Source organism: Morchella importuna (genome assembly GCF_003444635.1).
Source record: "Morchella importuna strain M04M26 chromosome Unknown Morimp01GS001, whole genome shotgun sequence".
NCBI lineage: Eukaryota > Fungi > Ascomycota > Pezizomycetes > Pezizales > Morchellaceae > Morchella > Morchella importuna.
Genome location: NW_025763398.1, coordinates 3,183,225 through 3,203,411, shown reverse-complemented (window position 1 = coordinate 3,203,411; position 20,187 = coordinate 3,183,225). Strand labels below are relative to the sequence as shown.

The following is a 20,187-nucleotide window of genomic DNA, read 5'->3' as shown; positions in this document are numbered from 1 at the left end:
GTTCGGAGGTGTAACAGTAGTAGTCCAATGATCAACTTTTGCGTCCTTCCACCAATCGGACATTCTGGAGGTAATTGACGAGTTAAAGAGACCAAGACCATTGTACTTCCGTCTCTGCATCTAATTTTCATAGTTTGATCTACTCTACCCAGCATTTTTACTCTTTCATTCTCTCGGCGCCGATCACTGATCAAGGGGAACTAACTGCATCAAGACAGTAACTAGTGTGTACTCTAATATCAAGAAACCCAAGTAGGTTACCCAGTGGTGGATCGGTGCGAGTGAGTAAGGACTAAATCGTGACACTTCAAAACGGACCATATCGTCCTGGATGAGGTGCTCTGATACCCATAGGGCAACTCACGCATGTAAGTCCGTAGGGAAACAGTTTAAATCCCTCGCCCCATACTTTACTTGACTCGACTTCTCTAGCAGAGTAGAAGTATGCATACCATCTGCACCGAGGAAAGGTTTCCGATTCTGGAGCGAGCCGTGGGGTGCGGTCGCACCATCATGGGGGTAGGGTGGGAGTTCAGCTGGACAAGGATCATTCACCCGCATAATAGTAAGACAGACATTGGATTAGGAACGTAACAAGATTAGCCTGAGGGAAGCGTGACGGGTCGTGCGTGGAAAATCGCCAGTCGATGTATGTGATGGCATGGCCTCTTTATTTTTTATTTTTTTATTTTTTTATTTTTTGTTGACGTTGGGTAGATTGGCTGGGTAGGACTCGGAAATAATGGCCAAATCATTCTCTACCGTCTCTTATTGATTCTTCAATTGAGTGGATAGCAAAGTCTCCCGGATTATGGGGACCGTTTATCTCATCAACACCTCGATATGTGTAGCTAAGGCATGTAGGTACATACTCTACATACTTCCTAGGCCGTCTTACTTCGCCAGTATTTGAAGTACTCTAGGTACCACTGCTCTAGCGATGCGGTATGTATGTACGACCCATATAAGAAGTGCAGCGCTTACAACTGACTGATTATTCAAGATCCGCATCCATACAAAGGAAGAAAAGCTACGCAAAAAAGAAAGGAATCCCTGGCAGGCGTAGGGCAGACTTGACAGGAGGAGGGAAGGGGAGGAAATAATACGGAGGTCGCCGGTTCGTAGGGCAGACCAGACAAAGCTCGCTTCTTCTAAGTATGATTCAGATCGATACCCCGCCCCTTTCCCCCTACCGTCGGGTTCCTTCTGGAATGATTCCATGCCATGATATGACGTGCCATAACCCTACGGTTTGATCTCTTACCCACATCCTCCTTTCCTCTTCGAATCTGCTCCCCATGTCTCCCCCCATGTCGACTGCGCAATTGGTGTGTGGTGTGGGTGCGTGTGTATGTGTGTGTGTGTGGGCGTGCTGGTACGTCCGTCACACTCACAACTGCACTGAGGAATGCAATGCTGACCAGCAAGAAGGGAGCTCTAATGGTTACCACCATGCCTACATGATGCCCTCGGGTCCACACAAAATAATTGATCTCTCAGCCCTGCAGCTCGCAGCCTAGCATGCCTACATTTACAACGCTGATATTTTTTTTTTTTTTTTGCTCCATCCATCCCCGTTCCGATATCTAATGCCCTGCCCGTTGCTGATGTGATATCTCTATATCATCGAATCGTGCATGTTTATTGTGTTACTTCCCTCGGGAGGAGGGGCAGGTAATGGTTTGCCATGGGTTGTTTGGTCCCGGGCCATGAGATCAAACCCACGATCTTCCTTTTTTCCCATGTTTCCAACGATGGCTGGGATGTGATCAAATATACTAGTACGGTAGGGCAACACATGTAGAGTCTAGGTAACTGCACTGCATACTATTCCGAATTTGTCAACAAAAAGCGGTCTGGGTATGTAGGTACGGGTAAAAACATTTAATTTATTACGAGTATGTACGAACAATTACTGTAGAGTAGATGCGACGCTTTAGAGTATGTCCTTACGCACTCCCCTCTGTTTATGTTGTGGGACTCATCTGCAAAAGAAGCGGGATAGAAGACTCGTCGAAGAAGCCAAGTTCCCCACCACATTTGCTTCCACATGTCGAGTCCTAAGGTCCACTGATCAGCTTCCTAGTTGAGTACCAATATCTCAAAGTAATAAGTTTCATGTGCATCCAATGCATACACACAAACGAATTAAGCCTGCTTGCTCATGCCGTACAACACGAAGCCCAAGACGATAACACCGAAGAACAGATATGGACATGATTCCACCATTAATCTGAAGTTCAATTACCCCAACAAGCCTCCCATATCCCATATTGACCAAATCCAACCCCCCACCTTTATCTTTTTCCAGTCTGTTTCGGCGACTCCTCTCGCTTGGAAAACAAGCAATCATATTCAACGTAGAAATGTCTTAGACATGTCTCACAAGAGCCTCATCTCATTGAGGAATAAGCGGTAAGTATGTATTCACATACCTACATTATGTACCAATGTACAAACAATAACTCGATCAAACGAATGTACGTGTATTGTTTACTTGTCCCCACCAGCATGATCAGTGGTATTTGGGTACATGTCAATTGAACGAAAGCCCGACAAAAAAGGGTTCTCGTGGACCGGACCCGCCATAATAACCAACCACCCTCGACGGCGTGTACCGCAGGGCAAAAGGAACCAATTGAAATTGTATCGAGAGATCGGACGATGGATATACTCCAAATCGGGTCGCGTCCTCTTCCCCCACAAAACTCTTGTTGGTGGTTGTCTTGTATTGCTAAACACTCCTGTTTCGGGAACTGTAGGTTGATTGATGGGTGTCGGCCAATACCAAGTACCGAGTTCCCGTCGCCGATCAAGGCGAAAAAAAAAAAAGGAAAACAAAACCCCATAAAAGACATGGCTTTCGTGTAAATGATAGATGCCGTGGTCTATGCGCATCCATCCTTTCTTTGGTTTTTTCGCTTAATGATGGACGGCTTCACCAATGAAAATCAACACCACCACCACCAACTTTTCTTGGTGGTCAGAAGGAAGTAGGACCCTGTCCCAACCTTTCTTCAACCATTTCCCGCCTTCGCCGTAAGAAGGCCATGGTGGCATCGTTTTGGGATTGCTAGGTAACCGTTCCAACAACTGGTACCTCGGGTTCGCTTGAATAAGGTATGGTAGGTATGTAGGTAGTCAGAATCTCACAGATCGTGGCGGAGCGGGACTGGGGTCCCTAGTTGGTTGGATGATGTGTAACTAATCTCTTGTAGCTGGTCCATGCACGTAGCTATCCGACGGACACAGCCACCAAGTGCAGTGGCGCTAGTAATAATTAAGCCGAGCCACAACCAATTGATGCACGGTGACATGATTAACGACATCATCGTGGCAGAGTGAGAGTAAGGAGAGTAAATGTTCTAATGACGATGGTTATGATGTTGACCGGGCATTGCCAACAGATATTCGATGTACTATTGCAATTCGTATTGTCGGTGAGCTCCGTTCATACATGCCTAGCTAGATCATGACACGTGAACCCACCGAGTTGGGTGACGAGAGAGAACGAGATAGGTATGTACACACTCTAAAAGAATTAGCAGTAGTGCAATAATAGAAGACCGGGAACTCGGAATTCGAGGTTGATAATAGGATAGGTATTGAATCTGCAGTTATCCACGGGCAGTAAGCTAGTTTTCTTCCTATAGTTATGTCAGAACTACCTCCACTAAAATAGCAAGAAAGCATTCTTGACTCACGAGGAAAAGCAAAATATTACGCTCTTAGTATAGTCCAAACATATTGCCCCCTGATTGTTGTTGATTTGCTGTTGCCGAGGTCTCTATCATCGTGAAGGAAGTAAGTAGTTCGCACTCAAGGCATGAGGTTTCATTCCTTGCTGAAATTGAGAGAATGGCTATTTTCCTGGGGTGTGTCTGTTCTTATACTTGGTCTCTTCAGCCCCTACTTGCTCAGCCGCGTTAAAGGCTAGATTCAGCTGATGCGATGATTGTGGTACTTGTGTGTTCTAGGGGTTCATGGGATTGTTTAGGAAGAAAAAAAAAATGTAGCTCGAAAGGAATGGAATGGGCTCTACCACTGTACTATGGGCTAAACCCTTCGGGGTTTAATAGATTCGTGCTCTAGACATATCGAATAAGATCACAATCTGTCCTGTAGATTTCGTCGGGGCCGATGACTGTTTAAAACGTAGCACACACCTGCTGCGTGAATCCCTGAATACCAGCAGAAAAGTACTAGTTAGACCAACTCATAAAGCGCCTTTGACAGTGTGAAGTGTGTGTGTGTGTGCATGTATCAATGTGTGAGGGTCGATCTGGAACCATTTTCAGGGGAATACGTACACATGCAGTATTTATCTTTGCCGCCATTTTGCGACAGGGGGCAAGTTTACGTGCCACTTGGCTAGTCAGATGTGTTTTTAGATCAGAATTCGATACTAACCCGAGTGATGAGTTATGATTCAAATTATTATAAATCTTAGCCAGTAGGTAGGTACGGAATGGTTTGAGAGGGTTTAAGCGTACTTATCTCTCTGACTAAAGGGAATAACGCTTGCCTATGTTATAAAAAAGTTATCATCGCATGATATTAAGTAAGGGGGAATGCGATTATACTAACTGATTTCATAATTAGCCAACACTAATGGAAATGCCCTTAATGTTCCAAATAAGAAATAACAAGGCAAGCTAACCAGTGTTTAATAAACAGATTTGATAGCCCTGAAAACATTAATAAACCCTGGGGTGTTGTGCGCATATGACAAGCAAATGATAATATGACGAGGGCCAGAACAAAATAATCCTGGTCTTACTGGACATGTAATTATAATCGAGTAACGAATTAAGTTGTGCTTCGTGGCTGCATATATCACTATCAGTGAGATTAATATTGGGGGGTATATTCGGCCGAACATCTGCAAATACGCTTCCCAAAATTATGAAAAACCCACGGGTGGGTAAAGGGACGTAATATTCGGTCTACGTAATTTCCTAAATTAAACTCGAAGATCAGCGTAGTAACCCATATCTTAACCAGAAGATATACGAGGGGCTCGCCACACGTGCACGTATACTTCATCACACTCCATTTTTATTAATCCCATTTAATATAATCTCCCTTCCTTTCAAATTATTAACCAACCAACAAGCTAACCAATCCCATTCAAGCTGAAATCATCTCCTTTCACGCTTTCAACAAGATAAATCATTGCTGAATTTATCCGTTATCCAATGTTCCCATTATGGGCCAATGTATGTTGGCCAGAGATGAACCGGCCCAGGGAAGAAAAAGGGAGAGGAGCGGTGCTATAGCTAGGAAGCATTAGATCTATAGAGTGGTAAGGGAGATGAAGGGTATATATCAAGAACGACTTGGGGGAAGCATAGAGGGGAAGATGAATGAAGAGGAATGAGAGGAATGAGATGTGGTTGATCTAGGGTCCGGGAATACATGTACCTTCCCGCTCTAGACCCGGCCAGAATCGAAGTAAAATGTTAGCGGTAATCACTAAGGAGAATACATGTAGTACACACGTGTTCCTTATCAACTTAACCTTGCTTTAACATCAGTTCGTAGGTATGTAGAGAGTTGTTTTGGCAAAAAGAAAAGGTTCTGATATGGCCTGAATCTCTCGAGCTCAACTGCAGAATATTCTATGACCAAACCGTCAGATTGTTCGATGCCTAAAGGTACCCTAGTCATCTGATATTTCAACAACACGGTAACTCTAAATACTAGCACTACATGTATCTAGTAGTATAGATTTCATTTTGATAGCGAGCTAACTGTCTTTGAACAAGAATACGACGGTTTCTACCATGTGATTGGCAAGACAAAATTAGTCACACAATGAATCTTTCTGGTAAGCGCAACTAGCTAGATGGGTGCGTGTCTCTATACCCTGATCAGATCTTTTGGTATAGAGGGTCGAAGTAGCCTCGATATGCGATATGACGGCGTTGTGGAGCACCTTTCAAGGAAGATGCATTGAATGTAGATCTCGAGGACCGACACGATTAGCTTGATCGGCCTACGTAGCTGCTCGATCGGCTGATCATAAGATATATGGCACTGAATAATGAGGTTGGATTGAGAAGGAATGAGCAGGAGCCAGATTAGTTATGACTCAGGAGAAAAGATACCATGATCATTGATGGGTCTCGCTTGGTGCTTCAGGTAGATTCAAAGAAGCATCAGAAGATTTATGAAAGTCCCTTGATAATGGAACCTTACTAATGTTCGTTCCCAAAATTTGGAAACTTCACTCGAATTTCGGCCGGTACCAAACCTTCTTTAGCGTTAAATATATACAAACAGAGTGCACAATACAGCCTGTAGATGTGACGGCAGTTTTGACGGGGGTTCTAGACTTGCCGAATCTGCTATAAGTATGGCACCATAAGGCTATTTACCAGAGCGCCCACTTCAGCTAGTTTTGCAATTTGAACCGCGGCATGCAACGATAGTATTAAGGGACTGGCCACTGCTCTCACTGATCATCACTCGTGTCCCAGAAATAACAAAGGTCACTAGCCTATGACGGTCTTAGATGTTCTTTGGGCGGGTCTAAGATGAAATTATGAGATATTAATTCTTTGAAACTATTCGATGAAGAGCTTTGTTCTGTCGATGCTTTGTCTCGGGGTCGTTAATCAATCATTTAAGCTGTTTATCTCCTGCCATACGCAAGGGTAAACAGACCATATAAACCTCGGTCGATCTGTAGCCGTTGATATCTATTGAGCTGGTAAGTCAGTTGAAAGTCGAATATTGATGGTGAGGAGGCTGTAGTTACCAGTTTGGTTGTTAATCTTTGAATAGTAACCGACCGCGCGCTTTGCGCCACGGTATAAGAAAAGCTTTGATAGGCTTAATCTGATTGCGGTACCTTAGCCTATCATATATTCTGATATAAAGACTTAAGACTGGTGCATATGGGATGGCCAGGCTCGCCTTGCGTCTGAAAATCAAAGGTTCAATAGTCGGGAATAGTGTAAATTCTCGCGAGGATTGAGCTCATAGACAGGAACGCCTATAATAATCAAGGGACTAAACAAATCAAGAAGTTTGGGCTAAATAACCACACTAATTATAAACATATATAGTGATCTGTGGCTTCAATCTAACTGTGGTTTAGATTGAAGATTCTCTACAGTGTGTTTTCTCTAATTATAAATCTAGTTAGACATAAGTCCTGAACTCTCTAGTAGCCGTGGAAATGCATCAATTTTGACGTTTTCCATACAAAAAGTTGCGAGATACACATTATTTGATGCAATAACCGACCTACTCTATGCTAAAGGCATTCCTGTCACATTACCGACACCTTTACTGATGCTTTTACAGTGGTTTCTGGTGTTTCCGGTTTTCCGCCGGAAAATCAATGAAGCCATGCTTTTGGATCTCGAGATAGTTGAGCCCTCAAACAAAATATTTCGTTGGGGCTGTCAAATGATATCTGGCATCAGTGGGCCTGTAACAGTTGGGGAATACAATTTAATTCTTGTGGATCTATTGTTTGGCATATACATTCAGGAAGTTCTGGCTTGATGCTCCTGGTATAGTAGCAGGATGCTCTGTCATGATTTGTTTCATTGGCGATGGCCTTGGTCAATCATGTGAAGAATCACCGGTGGCCAAAACTTATCCCCCATGTGTATGCGCACAAAATCATGTGTGACAGAAGTGTGACAGGTAAAAAAGTCGTTCGTAAAGTCATCTGTAGAGTCGTCCAATTTCCCTTAAAACGACTTTACCTCCACCGAAATATTGACATTTCCCAGCGAGATTTGGGACCCCAGAAACGACTTTCCCGACGACTTTACTTAATATTCGAGGTACACATTTCCATTCCCCCTAGTCGAGACTTTGAACTCATTTATGATCAAGGGGTAGGCCGGAAATGTCCAAGAATTAACAGGAAACAACCTTTTGAACTGTTTTATCTTGCATGCACACGTATATAATATTTAATATGGGGGGAAAGGGACGAGATGTTAGTTAATTAGATAAGCTCGATCGAGTGGAGATGATAGAGAGACGACAAGCTCCAAGACCGCTACGTACACGCCGTTATGTGACCATGAGGTGGAGCTGCGAGACAAACGATTCAAGATTAACAAAGAAGGTTAAAATTGATATACATACTGCTAATAATAAATTTTTATATAGTGGAAACCACCCCGTGGATATTTCTAAAGGTTTGTAGGCGCTTAAATGTGGTCTGTAGACTCCCCAGGGGGTGTCTACAGAGTTGTTCAAGTTGTGAGCCGTTTCTATGCAAGATCTGTAATTTATCTTCAAGGCTTCAGGTTTAAACACCTTCAGAATATCTACGGGATGATTTCAAGTATTATTAATGTTTGTAAATACATTTATATATATATTCAAGACTTTATAGAACTGGAGACCGCTGGTACACTAGGCCTTAGCGCTGGACTAGTGAAAGTATGGTCCACAACTAACGTACATGTAGGTTTGGCACATTTGTAGCTTTGTTTATATGTAGTTAGTGTGATAAGCTAGTAATAGTGACGAGAGTTTTGAAATTTTGGGTAGTTGTGATGCTAAGAGTTGGTTGGTTGGGTTGAAAAATGATTCCTAGCTTGGAATACCATTTGAAACTTTCACAATTACACACATACCCTTCTCATCCCATTGGTTAAGCTATCGTTATATTACCGGAAAGGGTCTAAAACAACACGGTTTTCAATATAATAGACGTGACGTACATGCAGAAACCCAGCGTAAAATGAAACACCTTGCCATTGGCCTTGATAATGAACCGTGACTATTAACCTTCATGGTTCAACCTCTGTAAACTTCACAGTGGGCTATTAGTGGTAAGTTCACATGTACACCCTGGATCTATCGTTGTATACCTGAAATGCTTTTCAAATTAAGCCGGCCAACTAATAACATACATTAGGTAAGTATATAGATAATTAATTATATATAATATATGCCCTGGGGACGTACGTCAAAAAGTGACTAACGTGCTGATCTGATGAAGTCACGATGGTTATTAAGCGCTGCTCTTCTTGTAATAATATGTATCAAGGGATAAGAGGTCAGTATGCCGTCTTCAATCTGTTATTTTCGGGGAATTAATTAAATATGTTCGAATTCAATAGCCGATTTTGATATCGAATTGTGAAGCTCAAGTAAGTTCGTTGGACCAAAAATGAGGTGTGTCATTTTGAGTTGTAGGGAAGTACGTATGTCCATATATATGTTATTTTGCACTACATATAGCTACATATTTATGTGTTATTTTTTTTTATATCATATAAATTGTTTCTAGGTACAATTACTGCATGCAGTCATAGACTATGGCATAAAGACCCATGTATTTATGTGTTATTGTATATCACATATATATATTACACATATACATACATAAGTATTCAATTAACTCAATCACAAGCCGGCGGCCTCCGCGACCTCCGACAGGCTCGAGTCTGAGATTTGGACCCTATAAATCCAGGAATTGAAGATATGATCAGTCCCCGACGGTGCCGTCTCCCCAGTATAGATATTATTCGCTGGACAGTATTTATCCCCATCATCTGCGCCTGCCGCTGCTTCTCCTCTATAAATACCAAACTTCGGGCTGGTATCACCAGTGAAAAGATACACATTCTTCAACCGTTTACCACCTCCATATGCCGCGTTGAAGTTCTGTTGGACGCCGTCGAGATAGAACTCAGCCCAACCGGTACCATCGTTTGCGGTATTGATGACAAAAGCGAGGTGGTGGTTTGTGTTAGCTCTGACTGAAACGGGGCCGGTCCAGACGACTTCACGGTTAGAGCCGGTACCGCCAGGGATTGTATATTCGATTGTGAGGTCGAGATTTTCATTGAAAAAGACGTATAGGGGAATGTTTTGCTGGGGTTCTGCAGTTTTATCCCATTTTTTCCTGAATGGAAGTTAGCACGCAAGCCATAACCTCTTATCAAGAAATATTCACCCACCATTGGAAAATCACCAGATCTTCATACGCCTTACTCAATCTAAAGTTGTACCCAATATAATACGTCTTGTCCACAACGGCTTTGTTCGCACTCGTGTACAGCGCCTTAACCTCGGCCCTTCGAAAGTGCGGATCCCTTTTAAAATGTAAAGAGTTCTTCCCTGTTGCAGAGTCGGGTTCGGGTTTGATGAAGCATGCATTTCCCGCTTGACCATTTAATATCTTGCAGCCGAGTTCTTGACCCTCGAGCTCAACATTGCCAAGAACTGAGGCTGCGTCGCCACCATGGTAGTCAACGAGGAGGGTTGCGGAGGAGAGGAGGAAGGAGGAGAGCAGAACGAGGAGTGAGGAGGAAGTCTTCATTGTTGTTGATGAGGAAATGAATATGTAGTAGGTGGTTCGAATCGATGAGGGGGAAATGTCCTTGAATTTATACATGTCCGAATTCTCTAATCACAAGCAATGCTGTGAGCTATCATTTTGGATTTTGAGCCTAACCCCCGGGCTCTCCAAGGGTAAACTCTGGAGGAAAATCCGCTGATAATAGATCGTGAGCCGAAAGTTGCCTATAACCTTGTATTTTCTTGCTTGTTTAATTACAAGATCGACGTTGATTTTTGGGTAGCGTTGGTACTGATTGAGCCCCACTCTATCACACCCCTTGCGCCAACACCTTCTAGATGGGATTACAATTCTGTTTCCGAACGATAGTAATACCACGCTTTAAAACTAGTGGTAATGACTAAACCCTGGATTAAGCAACAAAGCAGCCAACACCCGACACCCAGCGACCTAACTAACCCTACGTACCTTAGTATCTCCATCGGCCTACATTTAGGGTAGGTAGCACATTTATGCATACGATATACTTTACTTGAAACGTTATACGGCTAGTTCAGTAAGCCTACATGTACTACCACAACGGCCCCACTAATTGTAATTGAAGTACCGACGAAAGGTATGAACCTTCCAATTTCTGTATCTAGAATGGTACGTACTAACCCGGATTGCTGTACTATATCATCCTTCACAGGGTCACATATGGCGCGAAAGTGATCATGAAACCACATACGGATTAGTTTACCTATATTGTATAAATGAGAGAGACAGGCTAGGAGCATCTTGTAATCGACGTTAAAGCACTAGTGATCTGTAAGGTGTTTTGCAATTAGAAATTGTTTGATACGGCGGTGAAGCTTGCAGAAGGCGATTGGGAAAGCAAATATTAATGATATATATATATACATGCGTTCACTTATTTTCACTTGGTTATCTAGATCGCTAGATCTAATACATGTTAAAATTACAACGTTACCGACCATGGGAACTACATTTAATCGGAATTAAAATCACATGAATGATAAGTGTATATATATATATATATGTATATATTGATCACCGATCAGAGAAACAGGTCGACGATTTACCCTCGGCGAAAATTTATACACGAAATTTAACTCTAACCAGCCTTAACTAATGATCGGCACTACAAGATCTCATGATATACAGACTTTTTCTATGCTTCGCCCAGCTAGGATACCTCAATGCGCCTCCGGATAATTACGGATACTTACAAACTTTGAAGGCTCGAAATAGAAACCTGTGCGACATTACAAAGCTAAAAACGTATCAGGATCCACACCATAAGTATATATAATATAATCTTAGCTGCGCTGGCCATGGCCTAGTACAATATATGATGTATAGTACGAGGCTGTGCTGTGTATATGTACATTCATAGTATATATAAATATATATACATGTAGTTATGCTATGAGAGCCTAAGTGATAGAGCTATCAATACATATCAAGCTCTGAATACTACTTCGAAGGGCTATTTCTCACCACTTAATTTTGGTAGTAAATGCGGTTTAAAAGCTGCGCTGCAGCGCTGGTTTACGTCTAAATTCTGGTTTTCCAAAAAAAAGATCTCGACAGGCTAGGCTCCACCGGAATTAACACCTCCTAGTATAGTGGAAATCTGAAAAAGAAAATATCTTCGTTGTAACTGCTACCGGTGGCCTGAGCTTTACCATTGCCATAGACTAAGGTCTGCATGCAATCAATGAATTAAACAAAAAAAAAAAGAAAAAAAGCCTGAGCTTTACCTCTTGAATAACCAAATATCAACCAATTAACATCTGTTCTAGTGAGGGGTTGTTCCGGTGGAGCCTAGTAGGCTATAGGGGATTATATAAGGCGTCTATGTACAACGGTGGGTAATAAATCATCGGACGACCTAGCCACAATTTTGCCTGCAAACGCGTATTTTGGTGGCGTTCCGTCTGATGACTTATTACCCACCGCTGTACGTCTTATGAAAGTATATGTAATCTTAGTAACCAATCCTGAGCTAGTGGTACCCAGTGTTACATGTTCAATACATGTATAGGTATACATGTATCCATTAATTCATGATCAATATTTAGTACTAATGCACACGGATAATTACTTATATTAAATCACGATTAATCCTAGATCTCTACAATTAAACACAGGTTGATAATCAATGCATACAACTAGTACATATATATATATACACGCCAAAAAGGGCGTATATAATGTACTTGGTATATTATCATGTCATGTACATATATGTTCAAAGCGCCAGTTAATTAGATCTCGTGATATCGATTCATACTCTAAACTCTTTATCTAAATATACAGCCACTCTGCAAAAGTGTTCGTGATTCCGATTTCGGAGTGAGACATTTCTCCATATGCAACCGCGGTGGACCATCCAGAACCCCCCAAGAGAAGATTTTCCCAACCAATGGCGCCCAAATTAATGAAGAATAAGATCAATAACCTATCTTCTTTTTATATATAGTCACAAACTATATTATATATTTTTCGTTGTTTTGAATCTCAACTTTAATAACATTAGTATTACGGGTGCGCCACACTGCGCACTGACATGAAAACCATATCACGAACACTTTTGCTAAGTGGCTGTACTTATAAATGCCACAGAAGATTTTGCGACGAGAATTCTGTTCTATCCCTTAAACCGTCAGGCCGATTCCCAATGCCAGCTACTAGCTGTGGCTGGTAAGCATGATCTTGTGAACGCCGTAAGTGAAAGCTATGAGCGCAGCTTCGAACCTCCACTGGCGTGTAAGCATGCACACACACCGCGTTGAACTGAGAATACCTACTATTTAAGGCTAGTAGCTGGCATTGGAATTCGGCCTGACGGTTTAAGGGATAGTATACATTTTTAAAGTACAAATGTACTACACAGCTATACTGAGCTATAGCATATATCTGTCAAACAATATAAATATAAATGAGAGTCTGTTATTTTGCAGGGGGTTGGTTCTAGATCTGTCATGTGCTCTTTGAAGCCAAGTGAAAAGCTTTAATAAACATTAATCGAATCTCACGACACGACGCGACAGCTGTGGTTCAGTTCGGTCGGCGTATAATATAATGGTATAGAAGGTTCATGATCATACCTCCAATTTTCTCTCATTACGCAATAAATTGTCGCCAATTACATCACGTCTCTTCTGGTGTAAATACTGTGTATGTGATAAATTCAAGGGTCGGAGTACGTCGTGGGTGGGGAGTCAAGCCGCGGATGAGGAGTCAAGTTGCGGATGATGGGAGGTTAAGTTACAAATGAGTGGACAAGCATCATAGCACAATTGACGGCCGTATATATCGGAGATGGTCACGTTAGGAAACGTATGTTAAGCTACAATCACCCTCAGCCAAAGCCAGAAGCGTTATCTCTCCATCCGTCTTCGGTTTAGCCACTTTTTGGGATTGTCCTTTCATAGGACCTAGCTCGAATATTGTCTTGGCGATTTTAGTGATCTAGTTATAGTCACAGCGCATCACTCGGCAAATGAACGGAGAGGATGTAGTTTTTTTTTTTTTTTTTTTGTTTAATTCATTAATTGCATGGAGAGGATGTAGTATAACTACATGAATTTAGAACGATCGAAGGTTTAGATACATATCAATGAAATTTAGTCAGTTATTATATCTATATATATAAGGCTATCATCTTATGATTCTCTCTCGTAGAAGCTCCGATCTGATCAAATACATCAGCACTATAAAATTCGTATTTCCATTGAGTTAGGCCCTAGGGCGGTTAACGAATCGTTTAATTTATAAGTACTACTTAGCCCACAAAATTTATACTGGCCACTGTTGTTAGTGTATAGTAGTACTTCATGTACGTATAACAAAAAGATTATCGCTGCTCCAATCTTTGTATATAGAACTGAATACACCATATGCATCGGAATAGAGCTAGCTTTGATCAAGACAAGAATTTAATTGGGACATACTTAGCGTGTTAGAAAACCGACCAGCAAAAAAAAGATACTGCGCATTTTCTCATAAAAACATCACTTACAGAGCACGCGCATATACATATAAGACGAATCACCAAACACCTCTACTAGTATACTTTGAACATCAGGAAAAGAGAAACCGAGTTGGGCCGCATTTTTTGTAAGAAAGGAGAATTGCTGAAACCTTAAACCAAAGTAAAACCATAGAAAAGCAAAAATAGGGGGGAAAAAACCGGAACTCAAAACAAGCCAGAACAGTTTGAAAATCAGAGAAAGTAAATAAAAAGGGTATAATGAAGAGGAGATCAAAAAGGCTAAGTAGATATGAACAGCTAACAGGATAACAAAAGAAAAAGAATAAGAAAATAAATCAGAAGAACTAGTACTGAATGTAACACCCAGGTATAAGGAGTAAAAGAGATCAAGAAATAAATAACTCTAAGAGAAAACAACAAAACACAAAGTCTCTTCCAACCAACCACGCCTCATAAATATTGTCAAACCCAATACTTGAGTGCACATATTTTCTTGTATCCTCAATGCCAACTCCTCTCTTCAGAACGCTATATCTCTGAATCATCGACAGGAGCATTCATATCTCTCAACAAGGCCTTCAAAATGCCACCCGCCTTCGCCGGATTTTTCGGAAAATACTTTTCAGTCTCATGAGTATACTCCCTCAACTGCCGTAAAGTTTTAAATTTCTTCACCTGGCCCCCACCATTCCTGACATCATGATCAATAAGGTCTACCAGATTCACATGGGTTCTCCTCACAGCCTTTGAAACCTCCGTATTAGCATCAAACCGACAAATCTCGAATGAAATAATAAGTCAAGTCTTACCTTTCGGCACTGAGTTATAGTCTCTGGAACTGGGTCGACCCTAACAACTCGACAGAGGTTTTTCCACGATTCAAGGTCATTGTTGTCGGTACCGTATGTGGCGTTGAACTCGTCAATCATTGCACTTCTGAATCGACGGTGAGCTCGGGATCTTGCTCTTCCTGCAGGAGCCCAGTTTTGTGCAGTTGAAAGAAGGTTGAAGTTGGTAATAAGGGAGGAGTTAGGATCAGGGGTGAAGCCCTGGAATCTGGCCCAAAATGCGTCCATAATGTCTGATACTGATGCTAGGAAAACCTATACTCTCGAGATAGAGTTCTGTACTTTGGGCGAGAGACTTTTGCTGTGTGATATTCGATGCTTTGTAGTGTTGTAAATACAATCTGGCTGTGTTGGAGGAAGAAGACCTAACTATTGGATCCAATCTTTATATCAGTATAAAATCATTCATTCAGCGCAAATCAACCACGCTGATGCGGCACATGTGCTAGATCATCTAGAGCAAGTATAGTCTAAGTTGTGCTAGAACACATGCTCAACGAACTTATACACTGCCTGATCCCAAAAGGAGCTCTACCGGTACATTAAAATCGACGAAATAACCTGTGGGACGTTGTAGGTAGATAGATACTTAGCCTGGTAGGTTAGGCAGCAGGAGTACCTTTCACATACCCAGACCCACGTAATCAGGGATATGACATGGGTGAAAATCGATCTGTAGCATTGAAAAATCTTGATCTGGTTACTTCATATGATCTACGATACGCACTAACTACAGGTAGGTACAAAGTTAGTGTGATTTCATATTGTGGTTGTTTCGTGAGGCTATGTTGGGGTTGGATGGGCATGGCATGACCAGTTTTTCATCTTTTATTGAGGGCCTGAATGGTGTTGGGGACGAGTGGGTGGTTTGGTAGGCTTACCATAGGAGAGGCCGGGAATGGAACCCTGGGGGTGATGATTATTCCCGTGGCTTAAAAGTTCGCGAAACCTTGGGTGGCGGATAAGAAAGTTTAGAACCTCTGCAGGGGTCCTTATCGTGCAGGTGAACCTGGTATAGTTCTCCATATCTCCCCTCTGGTAAAGCGATATTAATAATGTGAAAACAAAATTGGGGATATGTTCTTTTTTACCTGCAGGGGTAACCGTTTTCTTTGTTCTTCAAGCACCGCCATAACTCGAAAAATTGGCTAGATCAGAATTACTTGTATGGGATACTTCTGATGTAGATCGATGCAATCCAATCAATTATTCAAGCGGTAGTCCCTGGACGGAGATAGCCAATTTTTCGAGTTTTGGCGGTATACTACTGATGCTTGAGGGTGGCGCGTACGAGGGAAGTAAGCGCTGGCTCCCGCTGCTCCCGCTGTCATTCGTGCGAAGTGTTCCCGCCTTCTCCAGCGCAGCATACGCGCCGCGCCGTGCGGTGTTTTGGTCTAATGTGGAATGGTTTCATCCAAATACATGTATCTGGAAAGCCTATTATATAGATGCCTCTGGGTAAACGGGCTATGTACAGACAGCTGGTGTTGCCTTATTTATCGATCCCGTGATAAGGTGCACGGCCAACCGTGGTACATTGGGCAAGCACACCGACACTTGGCGGCGGGGAGTGTATGCAATTGCAAGTGTGCAATGTGCACATAGGTGTTCCCTATATGTGTTTAAGACAAGTACAACACATAGGCTCATCTCATCTCTTCTCATAGGGGTGCTGAGTTCACATGATTTCATTTTGCGGGCCCATGTTTGCTGAATATAAATTTGTTTAAATTCTTTTCACGAGTGATAGCTTATGATTTGTGTGAACAATCTTCCCATCTATAAGAATCTATAAATCTAGTTCATCCTTGCAAATCTTAATAACGTGAATCTTGCAATGGAGATATTGTGTAGGTGGCTTTCCCTACACATGGTATATAGTGTGGGAAAAAATTGATGAAATCTTTTCATCAAACCAATATTTATGTCAGTAAATGCCTGATTAGATCTGGAATAATTCTGAGTTGGAAGTGTGATTACCAATCCTTGGCGAGCCCTGGAAAAATTCGGGCTTGGTAACAGAATGATCTTGAGCAGAATTTTCTTATGAAAGCTTCAGCCTTGTAGGTTCAAGTTCAAGCCTTCTATCTCGACACAAAATTATGGGTCGGCTCGCGCGTTTCGGAAGGAATACTCGACGTATTCAAGGCACTCTCGTTCAGTGTGCGATGACGGACACTGGGCGTTGACTGACAGGTAGTTTAAGTCAATGAGAAAGACCTTGCCTGTTTTGTTTTTCTCTTTTTGGTTGAACCAGTCTACACCGTACCTAGTGACCGCCAATACATGTACCCAGTGAACGGCTTGAATTAACTCGAGATACACAGGTATGTAGTTCCTGCAATCAATTAAGGTTTGAGGCTGGCGATACAGTAGTGTGCCACATGCACAAGATCCCAATCCTCAAACTGCGGTATTACGCCACAAGTTCGTTCAGCTGTCCAGTTGTCTTCAACAGGGCAGTGCTCCAGAGAATGTACCGTCAGATCACATCCCAACATACCAGTTGATGCCATGAGCCTCATCCTTACCATCCAGGCCCTACCGCCCGTTAGCGCCCGCGATCGTCCTGTATCCCTCAAGTTTTTGGCCGGGGTAATATGCAGGAGATGCTTGAACATGAGCCACTCCCGAGTCCCGTCATTTTAGTGATGAGCTATGCATCTGGTAGGAAGAGAGGCAACAAATAATATTGGCCAACAAATAACGGAAATGATAGGCCGCCGATGACGAAATTTCTATGCGTTACTTCAGACATGGGCAACGAACTCGGCTAGTCATATATAAAATTTAAAAGGATGAGTGCTCCTTTCATTACTCTATTACTCAATTTACTAGATTGCTTTTTCTGAAGCCTGAGGGAGAGAGAGATAGTATTCGCACAACTTTGACAAAGTAAGAACAATCGCCCGAAAATATATGTATGCTAACGGCGTTGATATATTTAGGTCCACATTTGCAGTTAAAGATGTATGTACACGTCCATATATACGAAAAGCACTTATGGATGTGAGTAGTCCGGACCAATCGAACCTGGGGGGCCGTACCAGCAAGCCAGCTTGATCCCTGTTGCATGCAGTATTAACAGAATGTTATCGAATGACTAGGCCTACACACAACTCTAGCTATATCTGTCTGGCCGGTCCAGTAGTTGCGATGGCTTGTAATTCATGCGTCGCGCTTGGTGGTCTGGGATTTGATTCAATTCGTGCTATCGAGCTTAGCTCTCGTGACAATTAATCGACAAGCTAGTAAATTACGGGGTACTAGCTTGAGAACAGCCGCCACAGCATGTATAGATGGTCCTTGATATCGCTAATATCGCTAGTGATACTCATTCATGCCACAGGTATGTATGTGGCATGGCCATATATGGATAGACGGGTAGATATCGATTAGGCACCAAAGACATCCTACCCGATGCGGCAAAGGAGAGAGGCAGACCGACATATCGGTGGAAAAAACTGCCTTGATACACGTATTAGTGCCATGTCTCTAAGAGAAACATGGTAAAGAGGAGTACCTGTATGGTGGAAAAGTTGGATTCCATCATCTCGGGCCCGAACCATGCCCTCCCGCCCCTCTTCACACCCTCATTAGGAGATCATCCCGGAGAAATTTTTTAAAAGTACACTTATTTGCGCCTTGCTTCCCCTTTGAATCCGTGCTCATATATCCCCCTCACACCCCTCTCTGGGTACACAAGTACAAGCAAACGCGAGCAACTGCACTTGACGCTGACAAATACTACATATTTCTACACACCCTCCGCACAAAATCACCCTTACTTCTCTCTCTCCCCTCTCTCTCTTTGCTGGTGTCATACGCGTCTACTCTACACAAACATGGACACATTCTTTGCGCAGTACCCTACTTTTACCCGCCCCTCCACCTCGGGTCTCCTTGACTGCTTCAAAGCCCTCTCCGTATCACAAGCATGGACGCCTAAGGACGAAGAAGACGCAAAGATCAATTTTAGGACTGCGATGGTACAAGAGTTTAATACTCGGTATGGAACAAACGAGAAAGATCTCGAGTCATGGAGGAATCTGTGTAGAGTCTTCGGAATTGGAGAAGACAAAATGCCGGGGAGTATCAAGAAGTGCAAAAAGGTTCTCTTCTTCTTACATATATACCAAAACACACTAGTATTACAGATAATCTGATATTAGGGGTGTACTATAGGAGATTGCAAAGATCCACGTGAACCTTGTGGATCTTATCGAGTTACCACCACCCAGCTCTGGTCCTGTCACGGCAGCTAGGATATTTCCAACATTGAAGGCGCTGAGGAAGTATACGAAGAGAACGAAGAAATACTTCCCTCGGGAAGAGGCAAAGGCAGGTGGGATTTTGAAGAATCTCTTGCGAAACATCTTGCGTTAGGGTTGCAACTTTCATGGTGGTGGGCTTTTCGGTTCGGGAGTTTTTTGGGGTGCTATCTTCTGGGGGTGTAAATTGTTTTGGGGGGCAAGGCGTTTTGGAAAGTAGTTTGATCTCAGACAAACATCTACAGGATATGAAATAAGCCTATCTGACAAGGACTCTGGGCCTGACGTGAAGTCAACTCTCATTGAGTCCCGGGGTCTGAAACTTAAGCATATTTGATATCCTGTGTGTTCGTCGGAGAACGATCCACTTTCTAAAGCGCCTTGTTCTCTAATGCGATTGACATCTCCATACGATGGTAGTTGTAATATTTGTGTTTTAAGTTATTTAGTTGGCGTGCTTATTATATAGATGTATGTAGCTACGTGGTATGTTCCTTCTAGGGGGGGCATACCTAAGGGCACTGGAGCATTTCTACGGCTCCGGGTGAATTGGCGCCCTTGAAGAGTATTCTACTGGTTTACTGGTAGGGTACTCTTCAGGGGTGCTGAATCGCTCGGGATTATAGTGGCTCTGCGTGGGACAAATAAAATTTCTGTTTATTCTCTTCTAATATCGGAACTTCCATGGCCATATAGATCTGGAAATATAAAACTGTGTTCGGTACTATTATGAATTAGGTACATTTAGATCCTGCGAGGTTTCCACGGTTCCGGTGCGGG

The 20,187-nt window shown here is 42.5% G+C and overlaps 5 protein-coding genes across 5 annotated transcripts; 3 read left to right on the top strand and 2 right to left on the bottom strand.

Annotated features, from left to right (window-relative positions):
* Window positions 1-3,122: 3,122 nt before the first annotated feature.
* LAJ45_00803 (uncharacterized protein) lies at window positions 3,123-3,799 on the top strand (the record flags this gene model as incomplete). Its single annotated transcript, XM_046110402.1, has 7 exons — window positions 3,123-3,129; window positions 3,219-3,231; window positions 3,341-3,347; window positions 3,408-3,440; window positions 3,510-3,519; window positions 3,603-3,630; window positions 3,691-3,799. The coding sequence occupies 7 exons, from the start codon at window positions 3,123-3,125 to the stop codon at window positions 3,797-3,799; spliced, it is 207 nt and encodes a 68-aa protein (XP_045977095.1).
* Window positions 3,800-9,387: 5,588 nt separating this feature from the next.
* Window positions 9,388-10,306, bottom strand: LAJ45_00802 (uncharacterized protein; the record flags this gene model as incomplete). The annotated part of the gene is made up of 2 exons (XM_046110401.1): window positions 9,388-9,889; window positions 9,945-10,306. 2 exons carry the CDS (start codon window positions 10,304-10,306, stop codon window positions 9,388-9,390), a joined length of 864 nt encoding a protein of 287 aa, XP_045977094.1.
* A 4,510-nt stretch (window positions 10,307-14,816) lies between these two features.
* Window positions 14,817-15,364, bottom strand: LAJ45_00801 (uncharacterized protein; the record flags this gene model as incomplete). The annotated part of the gene is made up of 2 exons (XM_046110400.1): window positions 14,817-15,032; window positions 15,098-15,364. The coding sequence occupies 2 exons, from the start codon at window positions 15,362-15,364 to the stop codon at window positions 14,817-14,819; spliced, it is 483 nt and encodes a 160-aa protein (XP_045977093.1).
* Window positions 15,365-18,104: 2,740 nt separating this feature from the next.
* LAJ45_00800 (uncharacterized protein) lies at window positions 18,105-18,535 on the top strand (the record flags this gene model as incomplete). The annotated part of the gene is made up of 4 exons (XM_046110399.1): window positions 18,105-18,145; window positions 18,244-18,299; window positions 18,361-18,429; window positions 18,486-18,535. 4 exons carry the CDS (start codon window positions 18,105-18,107, stop codon window positions 18,533-18,535), a joined length of 216 nt encoding a protein of 71 aa, XP_045977092.1.
* A 446-nt stretch (window positions 18,536-18,981) lies between these two features.
* LAJ45_00799 (uncharacterized protein) lies at window positions 18,982-19,522 on the top strand (the record flags this gene model as incomplete). Its single annotated transcript, XM_046110398.1, has 2 exons — window positions 18,982-19,248; window positions 19,322-19,522. The coding sequence occupies 2 exons, from the start codon at window positions 18,982-18,984 to the stop codon at window positions 19,520-19,522; spliced, it is 468 nt and encodes a 155-aa protein (XP_045977091.1).
* Between the last annotated feature and the right edge of the window lie 665 nt (window positions 19,523-20,187).